This window comes from Protopterus annectens, chromosome 9.part0 (assembly GCF_019279795.1).
Source record: "Protopterus annectens isolate FY-2018-M chromosome 9.part0, PAN1.0, whole genome shotgun sequence".
Classification (NCBI taxonomy): Eukaryota; Metazoa; Chordata; order Ceratodontiformes; family Protopteridae; genus Protopterus; species Protopterus annectens.
The window spans coordinates 1,021,169,921-1,021,186,837 of NC_056743.1; the positions used below are offsets into that span (position 1 = coordinate 1,021,169,921).

The following is a 16,917-nucleotide window of genomic DNA, read 5'->3' on the forward strand; positions in this document are numbered from 1 at the left end:
AAAGAACTTGCAGCACGTAACTCGCTCTGTTACAGTAAAAGCACGCAAATAAGAATGCTTGAAAATAAAGCAGGCTTACCTCACAAAGCGACTGCAAGACTTGATAATTTCCACAATCTCCTTGTGGCGCATGCCCTCTACACAGATTCCATTTATGCCTACAATCGTGTCACCTGCAAATAAATATACATTATGGATACTTTGGTCAGCTTCCACAGTAACCGAACTTTCTGCAGATGACTAGCCTCTGAACAAACACCCCCCCCCTTCCCAGCCCCAAGCACTAATGTACCTAGAGACTGGCATTTGGCATAGGAAATGCCATTAAATCTAAACAATTACATTCCGATAAAACAGGATTTCCAAACTATGAAAGTACAAACACTGTACTTGAGACACACTGAACAGCAATTTTACTGATACCTCAGTGCCTCCTGGTTTTAAACAGTGCCTTGGTACTATAACAACATTCAAGCTCAAGTTCAACACCTAATATTTTGTGCTAAAAAAAGACTGGAAATCCTACTGACCTCTTCCACAGTAGCATTATTCAGCTATTTAGTCCACAGAGTAAGTGGAAACTGCACACTCACCAAAATGTTTGATATGAACAAAACTAATTAACATAGTTGTATACTTTAAAAGAAAAACGTGTACATTTTCTTTTAAAGTAATCAAATACTGTAGATGTTCTCATAAGATCAAGTGGAAGCATGGCAGAGCAAAGATTCTTTGGGGCAGGAAAATCATCTTTTTAGCAGTAAGATCATCTAAACTCAGAAGACTCCGAGACAAAGGAAATCTTGGAGACATGCTGAGACTGTTTTGCATGCAAAAAAGAATTAATGCAATTGACAGGACAGCACACCAAAAGACAACATCAGCCTTCTACAGCTGGCAGTGTAACGCCCCCCCCCCCCCCTAAAAAGGAAGCATTTAACTTACCTTGTTTCAGTCCTGCTACCTCTGCAACACTGTTCTTATGGACTCTGCACACAAACGTTAACATCTCAACAGTATTGTCATCTTGGCGATGTACTCCGTAGGTCTGTAATCAGAAGCACAAGTCAGTCCAAAAGGTTATTAAAAAAAAATTATTTGAACATTTTATGTATCTCAGCACACTATCTATGCTGCTTTCTTAGGATGCAAACCACTATGATTACAGGACTCACCAGCTCTCTTAAACCATATGCACAGTGATCTGCAGATGTTTGCTTAGGCTCTGGTCTTCCAAGTATCTAAAACTTCCCCTCACCCCTAAGCCTGGGTGACACACCCAATACTTAATGTCAACATCTTAGCAATGCATGAGAACCTGCTCGCCCTAGCAGAAGATGCACACAGTCCTGCATGCTTATACTGCCCTTTTGACCAGACATTATGGTTACCATTACCTGCAGTACACATTCATGCTATCGGACACAACTGTTTGTTTTTTTTTTTCTGTCTTCACAAGTCTGCTTGCAAATGTAAATCTCAAGTTTATCTTATCCATAAATATATGCAAACGTGGTATCCAAGTGAACACACCATTGTTCAAAACAGTTCACTTTACAAATGCAACTTTACTACTACAGTTTAGTCCAGCAAAACATGTGTCACTGCAAAGTAACAATGCCACATGTATTAACTGCAGAAACACTGTGGAAAAAAACAGCAGCCTCCAACATTTTAGTGAACTCCATCAACTCTAGTGTTTACCTTTTGCTCAGTCTTATTTCAGTGCTAAATAGCAGCATAACTATCAACAGAGTAGCTTACTGTAAACCATGTGGCGAGTACAGTGAGAGGGTCACGACTTAAAAAGCTGCCGTCCGCCAAATGTTACAGACCTCAGTTGGTTCTAGAAATCTCCAAATTCAACTTTGAGTAATCTGCTTAACCATATCAAAGGTCCTTGCTCACTCAAAAATGCACTTGTGCAAATCATGACTGTTACCAAAACAGATTTCATTGTGAATTCTACTGCAGCTTCAACAAGCATTGTGATAAACATGCAATGAATGTGTCAACAGCACTTTGAGTCAGACAATGAGTTTGATAGCACTGTTCAATGGCATACCACACAACCTATCCCTAAAGTACCTTTTCAAGTGCTGCAATGCCAGGGAATACTGTGTCAATCACCATAAATCCAAAGCACTGCATTAACCTTTGCCCGGTACACTTCTGAAGCAACAGGGAATGCGCAGCACTTCGACACTGGTACTGCTACAAGAAAACCCACAGTGCTGAAGTATGGCTACACTTGTACTACAAGCAGTGAAACATCAGGCAGCATACAAGACTGATCTACACCAGCAGTACCTGCTGTTCTTTCAGTCAGGGAACATGTGGTAAAGAGATACTACTGCAGTATCTTATACTGTCAAACACCAGACAGCACAGCATACAACAGTGTGAGCATCTATATAATGTTGTGCTGTTTAAGCATGAATAGACATCAAGCACCCAGGCAGTAGTCCTTCACAGCAAAACAAAGGGTAAGAACAAACATTCACACCTACCATCACCCCTCCCCCCACACACACAGTTTTACTGAAGAATGTATTTCAATAACTAAAGGTCTGAGCTTACAAGCTTGAAGACAGACAACAGGGTAAACAAATGTGTTCCTTCCCTACACATCAACTGAAAATATCTCAAGGTCAGACACTGACAAACAGCTACAATGTGTGTTCTGTCATTTTAAGAGGTAACACAAATACATGTAACTGTCTGAAAATAACCACTGCATTATGAAGCAGTTCACTCTCTCTCAGAAGTTTCCTATGTGATCCGGCTGCAGGCTGTAGATCATTTCCTGAAAGCTGTGGATGTGGACTAGTTTCTAAGAGACAAGAACAGGAAGCACTATGCGGATACAATGCCTATAAATAATGACAGGCCACATCTGCAGCAGCATACTCTGCATGTGTCACTTAACGTTATAATTTATCCAGACGACGATGCATATACACTGAGGGCCCGAGAAACAGGATACACTTATATTACATGTGCTGATCTTCTCAGTATTAAAAATAAATAAAAACTGGAATAGACACGATGAAGAAAAACAGAAATAAAACATTGAAAATGGAAACAGCACCCTGCATGAAACTATATTAAAATGCAGAAGTATTAGCAAAAAAAAAAAAAAAAACTTTAAATTTCTTAAGGTAAGCAAAAGGCACTATCTGTGTACAAATTGTCACCACACAAATTAAAAGGGTACACAGCAAGCATGCAAAGGGTACACTGCATAAAAGGTATTATACATGCAGTTACAAGGTAAGAGAGTGACTGTATGAAGCACTCTCATCAAAACTTAGGTGGGAATATAGAGAAGTTACTAAACAGTGAAGGGATGCCGCGGTGGTACGGCGGTAGCGTTGTTGCCTCACAGCAAGAGGTTCTTCCGTTCAATTCTCGGCTTGGCTTGCGAGGGCTTTCTGTGTGGAGTCTGCATGTCCTCCCCACGGTTTGGTAGCGTTCGAAAGACATGCATGCGTAAATGGGCGTGCCTTTGTTGAAGGTTGGGAGTCGAGCTGGCACCTCAGGGTTTCGTAAAAAAATCTGCCAATCATTAGCAGACCAGAGTTCTGCTGTGGCGACCCCTTACCGGGAAAAAGCTGAAAGACCAACAACAACTAAATAGTGAAGGGATGTAGATGGGTAGGTGGCGATAATGGAGAAAAATACTTGCCAAAAGGCTTGTGAAGCAATGGTCATTGGCACCACTGAGGGACATAACAAAAAGAAACAAGTCACAGGGTTCCACTGCAGAAATGAGAACATACAAAGCATGCAGAAGGTGGAGACCTGTTAATTACTGGACTAATGGCTGGAACAGTTGAGACACCAACGAATGTTTCTATTTTTACAATTGGCTTCTTAAACCAAAGTGCATGTACGTAGGTCAAGATAAAGCTATCAGGAATGCACAAGCTGCAAGATAGGGCTTTTTATCAGCACTTATTGTAAACATTTACTGATTTTTGTGCCAACATTGCTCCCTTGAAAAGGGACATAGATTGAAACGTGTTATGAATAAATAAATAAAAGTAAAAAAATATTTACGAAATCTTAGGCTGTGAAAAGTTGGAACACGAGGTGAATCAATAGTAAAATAATTGGCTAACTCAGCAAAAATGTAATCATTCATAAAGCAATATTGTATAGTACCATGTACCCTCTTAATCATATCTTGGATATCCATAAGAGTAATAGCCATACAAGTGGTAGTATCATTCAACATAGCAGTAAGTTTCAAAACAGTAGCATCTATTCATTACAATTGCCCCACCTTTACCAGCAGGGCGAATTACAATAGAGCAATCATTACTCAAAACATCCAATGCCTTCCTCTCATCCAATGATAGATTAGAAAAAGACTGTAGTCCTTTGTTATTATTATTTACAATACTATGTAGATCATCCTCACATAATTTAATAAAGGCTTTAATAAGTGGGTGGTTATGTGGTACAAACATACTAGGCTTCTTAAATAAACTGCCAGGTATAGAACCCTCATTTGGAAATATCAGTCGAAGCATAATAATCCTACTAAATAATCTCAAATCAATAATGGTACCAGCAATATCCATTCTACTTGCTGGAATAAACGAAAGGCCCTACCCCAAGACAGATTCTTCTGAACCCGAAAGAACTCTGTCGGAAATGTTATAATTTAAGGGCTTGTCACATTCTGCCACATTTTCTTCAGAGTTGTGTTGCCTCCTATATTCACCGTATGTTTGCATTCTTTCCTGCCTTGTTGTTGAAAATGATAGGGGGGGGGGTTTCGTATCCCTTGTTGAATAGGGAGAGGCAGGAAAAAAAGTCTTAGGACCTAAAGGAAGCAGCTCTTAAGTGGAAACAACTGTTGAGTTAGTCTTTCTCCTAACATCTGGTTCCTCTGAAACAGTGTCAGCTGCACTCTGCGGAGTTCTGTAGATGGAAATGGCTCTTCTAATAGTTCTAAGTTCAATATCAGTTGCCACATTCCCAGTACTACCCTGGCTATTAATATCATTAGCCAAGGATTCATGCACAGGACACCTAGCTCTACTGACAATAACAAACAACACAGTGCAGCTGACACTGTTTCAAAGTAACCGGATGTTAGGAGAAAGACTAACTCAACAGTTGTTTCCAGTTCGGAGCTACCTCTCCTTTAGGTCTAAAGCCAGTTTTTTCTGCCTACCTTTCCCAATTCAACAAGGGGTGCATACCCCCCCTATAATTTTCAACAACAAGGCAGGAAGAAGCGCAAACATACGGTGGACACAGGAGGCAACAGAACTCTGAAGAAAATGTGGCAGAATGTGACGAGCCCTTAATTTATAACATTTCTGACAGAGTTATTTTGGGTTCAGAAGAATCTTTCTTTGGGAGGAGCTTTTCATTTACTCCAGCAAGTAGAGCGGATATTGCTAGTATCATTATTGATTTGAGATTTAGTAGGAGTATTACGCTTCGACTGATATTACCAAATGAGGGTTCTATACCTGGCAGTTTAAAAGGCCTAGTACACATAACCACCCACTTATTGAACTCTTTACTAAATTATATGAGGATGACCTGCATAATGTTACAAATAATAATAACAAAGGACTACAGTCTTTTCTAACCTATCATTGGATGAGAGGAAAGTATTGGATGTTTTGAGTAATGATTGTTCTACTGTGATTCCCCCTGCCGATAAAGGTGGGGCAATTGTTGTAATGAATAGATGCTACTATTTTAACACTATTACTGCTGTGTTGAATGATACTACCACTTATATGCCTATTAATCTTATGGATATCCAAGATATGATTGAGGGTACATATAGAAGATTGCTTTATGAATGATTACATTTCTGCTGAGTTAGCCAATTATTTTACTATTGATTCACCTTGTGCTCCAAAAGTAAAAAAAAATAGGAGTTCAAGTTTAGCATACTGTTCATAAGAGCTTTCTAATTACACAAACTTGAAAACCATCAGCTTTTAAGAAGCAGAGCTAGCTAACAATTACGGCTGCATAACGTACATTTTGTGGCCAATGATGTATACTTTTGGGGGAAAAAATGTAATTACTTTAACGTGCAGCAAAAAAAAAAAAAAAACTTTAAAGCATACACAAATAAATGGTCAACACAAAATATTGTTTTCCGACATGAAACTTTCTGTACCTCAAAGAAGGAAAACCACTCCAATTAAAGATGGTCTTTGTGCATCTTATTTCTACAGCGAGAGTCAGCTAGCTTTCAAACATCCCTCTGACTGTATTAAAAAAAGTTATTTTACTGCCTCTGTTGCTGTGCCTCCTGCTCCAGATTATTTTCTTCCCACTTTCACCATCTACCTGACAAACATTTCAAAATTTCACACCAAAATTGACAGCACAAATTTCCCTTATGTCACCTCTTCATGTGTGTCTGTATGAAGGATACTGGTGGAACATAGTATGATGCGACTGCATCAATAGCCCCAAACTGATCTTCTGGAGTACTAACCAGCATACAACTGCTTAGCAACCACAATACAGATACCCATAATTCTACCCTTCTCAGCAGCAGACCCACTTCTGAATAAAACTTTCCCATAAAACAAAACAATGGCAATTAATTTCTGGGATTATCCAATTACTCTGTCTCAAACAGGCAAAATGCATAGTTCTATTCTCACACCAGGTATTTGGTTTCATTTTCCAACAGTGACACAGCAGTATGGTATAAAAAGGTGCTGCACTCCTAAATTCATTGCCCCTCAGACGACATGTTAAACTGAGGCCCTATCTGCCCGAGTTAGCAGTACACGCTCGCTCTAGGGACCTAAACCTTGTCACCACAATAAACAGAACATGCCGGAGGGATAGATTCCTGTCCTAGAGACTTCCCATACTCTGGAATAAACTACCTATCTATATCAAACAAAGCTCCTCATTAGCACTCTTCAAGAAATATCTTGATGATTGGATGGGAAATAGGAAATTCACCCCAGGAATCACCTCTGTGGCTCTGCTCAACAGTGGCACAGGAAAATAATTTTCTTGAGTGGCAAAAGCCAGGGTACCTTTTTGGCTGGGCTTGTATAGGCCCCAGGGCCGATAGCCTAGTACCTACCTATGAACCTAAAGGGGGATGTTAAAGAATCCATGGCACCTACCAAAAAGAGTAGGGGAATTTTCCTAGTATCCTGGCCAAATTTCCATAGTTGGTATAAACACATCACACACTTTCAGTACTACAAGCTTTTAATAAACATAACTAAATTACTTCAGTACTGCACTGTAAACACTCAGACAGCTTAAGCAGGTCAACATGTGATTTTATTTTTATTTATTTTATTTAACATTTGTTAACCAGGAAAGTCCAACTAGGACAGAGCCCATTTTCAGTGGGGGTCCGGGGAGAAATGCTTAAGACCCATGTCTTTGAATGTGGAAGGAAAATGGAGTACCCAGAGGAAACCCACAAGAACGCAGGGAGCACATGCAGACTCTGCACAAAAGGCACCCCAGCCAAGAATTGAACCGGAGAGCCTCTTGCTGCAAGGCAACAACATCAACCGCTGCACCACTGCACTGTCTCCCGTGATGAGCCTTTAAATTCAGAACATAGCATTTATGACTTCTGAATAACACATTCCAGGATTTTTTTTTTTAAGGACTCGGAAAAGTTACAATGACCCTGTCCTGAAAGATAAGTTTTCAGTCACTGCACAATAAATTCTTCCTTTCGACAAGTATTAAAGCATTTTCACTCTATTTCTCAACAATTTGGCAGTCAAAAGAAGACTGTTCTGAAAATTGGGGTCAGAAAACTTTACAACAGAGAGGAAAAAGTGCAGCTGTATTTGTAACTTGCCACATTGCAGATCCTGAGTATATTCACTGTTGTAGTCATGCCATAAGCAATTCCTGCCATAAGGTAGCATGATGGGTGGCCCAACCTTTCCAACTTTGGCCGACTCCCCATCACTTGGGGACAAGGGTGTCAATGTTATGAGCGGTGCTGGCTTGTGCCATCTTCAGAGCTTTGCTGCACTGTCTGAACCAGGAGGTAGACTTCAGACCACAAGTGAACTTGAGGGAGACATTTACAGGGAGCAATGAGCCAACCACAAACCCCAATCTCCTTCTCTGGGTTTTGGGTCATATTAGAGGGAAGGCTCTTTCAAATAGGTAAAAGGAAGGTGTGATGCAAGTAACCATCCCCAAACTGAAGATGCCCAGAGATGTAGAGATAGATAGAGAGAGAGACAGAGACCAAGAGAAAGAAAAGAGGGAGGAGAAAGAGAGAAACAGAATGGTGGGTGGGAAAATCTGCAACAACTGAATTATGCTCATTGTATTATTCAGTGAGGGATAAGACTATCCTGTTCCCCAAAGGCCTAAAGGGAGAGGACAACCAGAGATTTCAGTACTAAAACTTGATCCTGGTCTCGGGAAAGGCACCAGCAGGACAATCAGTTCCATTTTGCTCTGAAAGATTTTCTTGCATTTGGTTTTCTAGACTCCCTCATAATATTCAACATGTCTTAGGAGAAACTGTGTCTAAATGAAATGACTGGAAGATCAAACTGTCAGCCACAAGATCCTCGGGTCTGGTGTAGCAGGAACCTTGTTCTGAATTAAAAGGTCCACAACATAACATTCAGTGCTGTGCTTTTGTCATGTTTAGCAGGAGGGAGAGCAAAGAGAGACAATGTCTTAATGGAAAGGGAACTACCACTAGCTCTTTTGGTTTCACCTTTATTTTCTGTAACATCATGGGGAGCACTGAGGAGGAAGCCTGCCAAGGGAATGGAGAAAACATTAGCTGTCCATGCTTGTGGGACTGCTGTTCTGGTAAAACACTCCCTCAGCTGAACGGTTTGGCAACTCAAGCAAAAAAGTATCTGTGGCACACCCCTTCCATGTGCTTCAAGTCAAGGAAGTAAACAAAAAAAAATCTGTGAACCTATGACCACATCTGTTTATCATCCATTTGTGTGGGTCCATTTGAATTCCATTCAGCTCATCTGCCAAAGCACTCTACTGAGATGAGATGCAATTCACCACTTGGGTCATATGCCTGACTTCTGAGCAACCTCTCAAGCTTTTTGGTCCATCTCTAGTAATGACTCCAGGAAATGTTTTGCCAAGGATGCGTATGACTTTAGCATATTTAGTGACAAGCCTAGATTTTTGAAACATGCAAGGCTGGGTTGCACTTCCTTTTGAATTTCCTCTGAATCAGACAGTCCTCTAAAGGTGAAGCACCTTGGCAATAGGTATTTGGAGGTAGGAATCCTTTAGATCCATGGTAATAGAGAAAGCCTAAGGGGAAAAAAAAAAGAGGTGGAAGAACCTGCAGAGTAAGCATTATGAATTTCAGTACTTTGAAGAATTTAACCCTTGACATACCTAGAACTGGTCTCCAGATTCCTACCTTTTTTGGCACTAGAAACAAGTCTGAAGTAAAATGGTCCTCTCTTCTTTTGGAATTCCTATCATCCTAGGTTAGGAGGTCCTCTAAAAGATGAGGGACAAAGTGAAAGCTTTCCTTGGGAATAGAGGGACTTCTTGTAAATTTGGAGTGGCAGTTTATATCCCTGCTTCAGGACAGTGAGGGCACACTACTCCAGGATGATGGCCTCTCACACATTCAGAAGACCTTATCTTTTTCGGTGGGCAAGAGTTTTGAGGAAGACAGATGGGGTTAGGAGGTTGACATGGAGCTTCTGAGGTATGGGAAAAGATGAACATGACTTAGTCACAGCTTCTCCTTAGGTGCCACAGACCTGTGCCCCCCCCCCCCAACACTTGCCCCTTTGTTTTATGGGTAGTCTGCTCTTTTCCTTGTGATATCTGCTTTTCTTTTTTTAGGATAAAGAGACCAGTGTTTGGAAAACAGTTTCTTGCTATATATCAGAGGCTTGGGGGGGGGGGGTAGTAACTGTTCTGCTACAGTCAGAAGTGTACTTAGCAACCCAGTTGAAACATTTTCCAAAGAGGATATCCCTGTTTGGTGGTGCTTTAAAGAGCTTTGTCTTCACATAGTCTAACAGGGGCTGAGTCATCAGCCAGGCATATCTCTTAATTACAGCCCCTGTAGCTGCTGCTGCCCTGCACAAGGAACAACACACTGCATCACAGCCATATTTGAGAGAGTGCTTGGCAACTTGTATACAGTGACTGCACTGCTCAACTGTTTCCCCTTTTTTGGGTCCTTGATACCTCTGCTATAGACTTTAGTTGAGTTAATAAAGACTCTAGAAACTTCAGTTGTGTTTCTGGCAGTTAAAGTCCCCAAAAGGCCAGGCTAGTAGATGTGAAAGTCTTTTCCCAAAAGCAGCTGGGCACCCTGCTTTCCTATCATTGTGCATAGGATTCCTGCATAAAACTGCAAAGATTCCCCAGCTGGAATCCAGGGGCACCAGTTTGATCAGCTAAAGTGTTCTTGTACAATAACTTATGAGAATCCTGGACCCTGTAAAAATTGTCAGCCTTCCTAAGGAAACTCTTCCAGTACTTCTAAAACTGAAGTACAGAAACTGGCTTTTGGCTCAAGTAGGCCTGTTAAGTCTCTACATCTTAGCCAGGTCTGCAAGAATTCCTTTGCTTCCCATTTTAAAGCTTCTTTAAATTCTGAGAAGATTGTATCAAATGAGAATCCCTCCCAGTGAAGCAAAGACAAGGTTTTGTCTTTGTCCTCTCAAAGCTGAGGGAGAAAATGACATTGGTTTCTTATATGCCAGCTCATCTACCTGTGAATCAGTGTCAGAATCCTCCTCTGGGGTGGGTTCAGTTTTCATCCTCCTCTTAGCAGGAGCTTCATACACTGTAGGTCAGGCTGGCTACTTGGATTTCAAAAAGCCTGGGAAATTCTTAACCATAAGGTAATGGGATTTAGACTGGACAGTGGCATGAGATGATGCCGCACTCAGCCTCTGCTATGGCTAGCTTACAGTCATCCATTTGGGCTTGGATGTTTTAAGCCTTGGTGGTACAGGGGTACTTGCCTGTGACTCAAGGTCTCTTAAAGCATCATGCTTAACATCTCCAAGATCTCTGTTAACTTCATAACAGAGAAGCATTCAGATATTATCTTCCTTTTCAGAGAGGTCTCATGACTGTCTTGACAGTGCCACTGATTCACCCCAAGAAAATATGCCAATTGTAAGGTGTGTGGTGGCCTCCAAAGGAGTTGCACCAAAGACTTCAGAAGTAACCAAATCTGAGTACTGGGACTGCAAATGGGACACACTGATCTGTGCTGTTGGGCCTACAGAAATCTTATGACACCAAAAGATTGTTCTTGGTTTCCCTCCATTTCTCCCTATGGCACTTCTCCAAAAGTTAGTGTTTGGAAGAGTAGCTAGTACAGGCCTTGACCGATACCACAACACAGTGGGACCAAGTAGCTTCCTCTGAGCTAGCAAGTCCTGGAGACATTTTGTACTAAACAACTGTCCACTGCTCCTGGCTTAGAAAAGAACAGTTAGAATGGAAAGCCTTGTGTGGAATTTGATTCTCACTGTCAAGGCAGTTACTAACCTTTTCCATTTCTCTATCAGGTATACAGAAGTACTGGTAAAGCAAAATCAGAAAAACTTCTCCAATGGGGTACACATATGAATCACAGGAAGAAGGCTGATGTGCCTGACTAACAGTAGTAAATGCATGTGCTTTGGAACTGTATCAAACAAGATCTGAGGATAGCACCTTCCGACACCCCTTTTATACCACCAATGTCCTGATATCAGACTAGGATGGGGTTAGCAAAAAATAGAAAGGGGAAAGGTGGAGTTCTGAAAGTTATTTCAGCCACTCGGCTCCCCACAGGCAGGAATCCTGGATGTCATGACTGCAACAGTGAATAACACAATGAATATACAAATGTACAGTTGACATATGCATAATCGCTGCACAGACAATGAGGTACTTAGAAAAATTCTACCTCCAAATACCTTACAAATGTAACATATGTAATATCTGTCATATTTAAGCCTGACTAAAATGTATTTTCCAGTGTAGTAAGAACATAAGATCATGGTGACAGTACAGGGACAAAAGAATGTCATTTTCTCTGAAAGGCACCCAGGTGTGCCTAGTGTACCATGCCAGTGCTAGATAGACTGAGTAACTATATGAAATTACAGCATTATACTGCTCAGCACAACATATCACTGAACATCTACTTACCAAGGAACATTAAGAACCTTATTAAACAGCTGTTCCCTGCTTCACTGTACTCTGCCATCATGCCATACATAAATTCATAAAATAGGCTTGATGGCGAGCGGAGTCATTTCCACATATTAACAAGAGGATCTGGTGTGTGTGTTTGTGTGTGTGTGTGTGTGTGTGTGTGTGTGTGTGTGTGTGTGTGTGTGTGTGTGTGTGTGTGTGTGTGTGTGGTGGGGTGTAGGGTTGGGGATAAATGTGACTGACAGGAAATACTTTCATTTCTCTCCATGGGGAAATTATTGTCCCACAGCTTATGTAAATGGGACCAGCCCAGCCCATATGCAGCCGCTGCATGATCCCTGGCAGATGGTAGGGCTACATGCATGCAAACTGGCTAAACCATGGAATAAGACCTCATACAGGGCCTTGCACAGTGCAAAAAGCTGCACTACACAAAACTCAGCTCAGATGTGCACTTCTAAACCACACGCCCACGATGCTCAGATTCAGTGACAAGTACCTGCCAACACCTGCACACCATTGTTTGTGAGTGCATATGGCAGATTTATGGGGCTTCCTCCTGCACATGATCCTGCAGTGGGACCAAACCAGTACCCTACTCTTGAGACAGGCAAGCAGACATCCTACACTCAGTTGCATCACTCTGTAGCTGACTACAAGCCTCAAACTGAACTCCTCTGGGTCATGACCATGGTAAAAGTGTAACCATAAACCAGCACATATATTTATTTATCCCTGCACTATAAAATATAGTAGTGACCAAGTTTCTAAACTAAACCTTCTACAATTTCAGCCGCAAGGTCTTACTACAGTAAAGTTAATGCATAAGTGGGAGCAGCATAAAGCATTGTTGTTCAAAACCCTCTGCAACATACCTGAATTTCAAAGCCAAATGGTTCACTGTCTTCTTTGTGCAAAGTAATGATCTTCCTAAAAGGAATAAAATGCTATTTACAAACAGGTCTACAAAGTAATGAAACAAACTTGCACAATTACACAAATATACCTCTGCTAGGAAAAGTAACAAGAGTGGTGTCAGTCCAAAAGTACATTCCTACATAAATAAAGCAAAGCACTGATTTAACTCCTTTGGCTGGTCTGTCTTCCTACACACCATACGTTTCAGTAATAAAATCACCATGCAATGTTTGGTAGTAAGACACAAAATAACAGAAGTTCCATACAGCAATGGTAGGTTACTTCGAAGTTTCTTAATATATTTGAATAATGTCTTGTGGTTGCCTTTTGAAATATGCACAACCTTAAATTCCCAGTCAGTCTTGTACTTCCTAATGGTAATCTTGAGGCATGCACTTACCAGCGTTAAATCCCTATCACATTCACAATGTAGAGATCTTTTTATAAATAGCAAGGAACATTTTCTGGTTATAGAAATTACTGAAGTGGCCAAGAAAGCTTTCTTTTTGTTACAGAGTTTGCCAAGACTGGACTTCCACCATATAGCTTAGTTTTACTTGCCACTACACTTGAGCCAGATGGTGCAGATGCCTTAATACAGCTATCTAATATGAAATAAAATTCACAGGTAAAGGATGCAACCTCAGGTACAAGGTCAGTCATGCCATTTGTGATTACTAGTATGACTGGTAAATAGTAGCAAGTCTTACACTTATCCTTTAACGTTGAGGTGTTATCAGGGGCCATGAAGCAAGTTTTCATGGCGACGGTAAAAGTAAGATGGTCAGACTGAACTATGGAGGGGATTAAAAGGTGGGGTGGTGCACCTCTGTGACATAGTCATGAGAAGATCGAGAAAACTTATACCTCTGGTAGGCAGGGGGCATCTGGCTGTGTACTGGTATTTACAAGTTCCAGAAATCTCAGGATGTTGTTGCTGGCAGTATGCTTTGGTTCAATGGTCAACTTTCCTAAGTGGTTAGGTGGTCAAGGCATTTGCACATTGTAATTACTTAGCGAATAACTGGTCAACACCACACAGTCTCAGTGAATACATGCATGCAGCACACTGCATCTATGTTACAGCATGATACACTGGAGGCACTAAACAAAACTGAAGACCTATGCAACCAGAACATATTATCTTCTCAACCATTAAGAAAAAGCTAGAAGGAAGACTTTCCTAGCTTTCTTTTTCCAAGAAGATGACCATCCAACGTTTATACAAAGTAGCAATGTGAATCCTCCCAAAATTTTCAACTTAGCAGTCATTTTTGATAAATGCACAAAGGGTTTCAACAGAAAACTGTCAGCTCTAAAAGAAAACATTCCAAATTACATTATTTAAAACTCGCAATAGAAAAACTCCTGGAGGGATTTTAAAAGAAGAATATACCACAAGAAAAGCAGGAGAATAAAACTAATGCAAAGCAATCCTTACCTATCCATTATCCTGTTAATCGATCCCACAGCCAACTGTCAAGTATCAACTGTAGGATTTCCAATTCTAAAGTATTGTATTTTGGTGTAGAGCTCTCTAAAATGATCATGAAATATTATTTAAGATGATGCACAAAACATTCTTCAGATGCATCATTCACACTTACTGACACCGCCTCGGAAAGTTGACCAGCATGGACTAATTTAGCAAAAAAGCATGGCAACATGACAAAATTTTGTATGACTGAATCCTCGTTACTATAGTTTCTACAACCCCAAAAGAAACCTGAAAACAAGGCAAGGGAGCAACCAGTTGAGGCTACAACTGGAGTAACCCAAGCTGTAGCTTTATCCGAATGTAAAAAAATTTATTTTTTTGGGAGGGGGTGTCACTAGAAAACTGCATACTTGAGACAGTGTGTGTGTGTATGTCTGTGTGTGTGTGTGTGTGTGACATGCACATAAACTCCATAGCTGCACAATCACATAAAAAAGAACCTCAAAACAGTGAATTACTATTGGCAATGCAAAAGAAACAGAACCAACGACTCCCCCAAATGAATAATTACTTTAGTTTCAACTCGTCTAGTGGTAACATCATTCACTTGAAATCTGTCTAATGGTAGGCAAACCAGAAAAAAAAAAAAGTTATCGCACACACTATTTCATACCTCTATGAGGTCTGCACTTCAAAAGAAAAAGTACATTAAACTTGAGAGATTTTTTGTCCAAGCCTATACAGTAACCTTAAAAATTGCTTGAAGTATTGACACATCAACAACATTTTGGGTAAGTCTGAGAAGGCTTGTTAGGCTTCAAATGACACTTGCGCCAATATACTAGTAACCACCTATGAACTTGTAAGAAACCAAATAAGGACTGGCACTGCCAAAGACTTCTTGTTCTTTCCTACTTGTAGATCACAGTTCAAATGTAGGTTAGAGTTGCTCACTCTGACAATTCTCTCTCCTCCCTGTGTGTGTAACAAATACCACAAAAGGACACCCCATCACTAGTTCTTAGTCTGCCAAGACAGTACCAGGTCCAGGATAGGACGCCATGAATTGTCCTTTTTGGGTACCAGGAAAAATCAAGTAGAACCCTTGTCCCTTTTCCTCTTCTGGTACCAACTGAATAGCCCCCATGCTTAAGAGAGAAAGTACTTGCTTTTGGGCCTCTGCCCACTGATTTGGGGGTAGATCTGGCCACCCGCTTGGTGTTGATAACGTGTGAAAGTGAAATCTGTATCCCTGGGACACTATATTTAAAACCCATTTGTCCTGGGTAATGAGTTCCCAGTTCTTTGCATGAAGAGCAATTGTTCCCCCCAAAGGGGCAGTCAGTTGAGAAGTGCTTGGAAGTTTTAAAAAATAAGTCATTGAGACAGTTTACCATAGGGGGGAGTTTTATTATTCCCAGATTTGGAAGTGCAGCCCCCCCCCCCACTGCTTAGTCCTGTGTGTACCCTGAGACTGAAGCCTGGGAGCTCTGCTGGATCTGGGTTTGGACTGAGAAGGTCTGGAAGAGGCAGGAATGGACCAATTCTTGGAAGGCCAATGCCTACTAAACCTTGGAGGTTGTACTTGTAAAAAATATTTAACAGTTTGCTAGATTTAGCTTTTTCCTCCATCTTTTTAAGAACTTCTTATACCTTGTTGCCAAACAGATGGTCCTGGTTTAAGGGAGCATCCAGTAATTTTGCTTTAACATGATCTGGCAAGGATTGCTCCTTAAGCCAAGCATGCCTTCTAAGTACAGATCCAGTTACAGCAGCCCTACAAGATGCCTCTAGTGAATCAAAACCACATTGCAAAGTATGTTTTCCAACTTGTTCAGATGAATGCAGTAAATCCTGTAAATCCTTATTTTTCAGCACAATCAGGAATCAACATCATTTTCTGTTTAAGCAATCCAATAATATGCTGCTGATACTTTAACATATGAAAGTGGCAGTTTAAGGCCCTAATGGCCAAAGTTGCAGAAGTGTATACCTTCTTACTCAATCTATCCAGCACCCTGGAGTCTCTATCAGAGGGGGTAGGATTTTTGGCAGTAGTAGCTTTAATGCCCTTGGGTCCCTGTGAAATGGTCTCAGGAACCGGAGTAGGGTTTTTAAAAAGGAACTTGTGAGTCAGGGACCCTGTAATATCTATCAAGTTTTCTGGGAGCAGGAGGGTAAGAGAGTCAGGGGCCAAGCTAGACTCCGAAAAGGCAACATCAACAATGTCTAGTACAGGAGGTATGGCTAAAGGCCTGTGCTGGGGCAGGAGCAAGAAATCTCTAAGCCTCTTTTTAGAATCAGAGAAATCCTGACTTTCCCAACAAAAATGCTCCCCGAGAGTATGCAAGGTTTCACCAAAAGAGAAATCCTCTGTGGGGGGAAGCAGACGGAAT

General features: G+C 41.0%; 1 protein-coding gene across 1 annotated transcript in view; it reads right to left on the minus strand.

The window, feature by feature from the left end:
- The window catches only part of TAMALIN (trafficking regulator and scaffold protein tamalin), an 81,972-nt gene that overhangs the window by 16,322 nt on the left and 48,733 nt on the right, over positions 1 to 16,917 (minus strand). Inside the window, exons 3-5 of the mRNA XM_044083813.1 lie at positions 13,041 to 13,095; positions 946 to 1,048; positions 80 to 173 (exon numbers count right to left, since the gene is read on the minus strand). Of these exons, the coding sequence (XP_043939748.1) occupies positions 80 to 173; positions 946 to 1,048; positions 13,041 to 13,095 (252 nt within the window). The remainder of the gene's footprint in view (positions 1 to 79; positions 174 to 945; positions 1,049 to 13,040; positions 13,096 to 16,917) is intronic.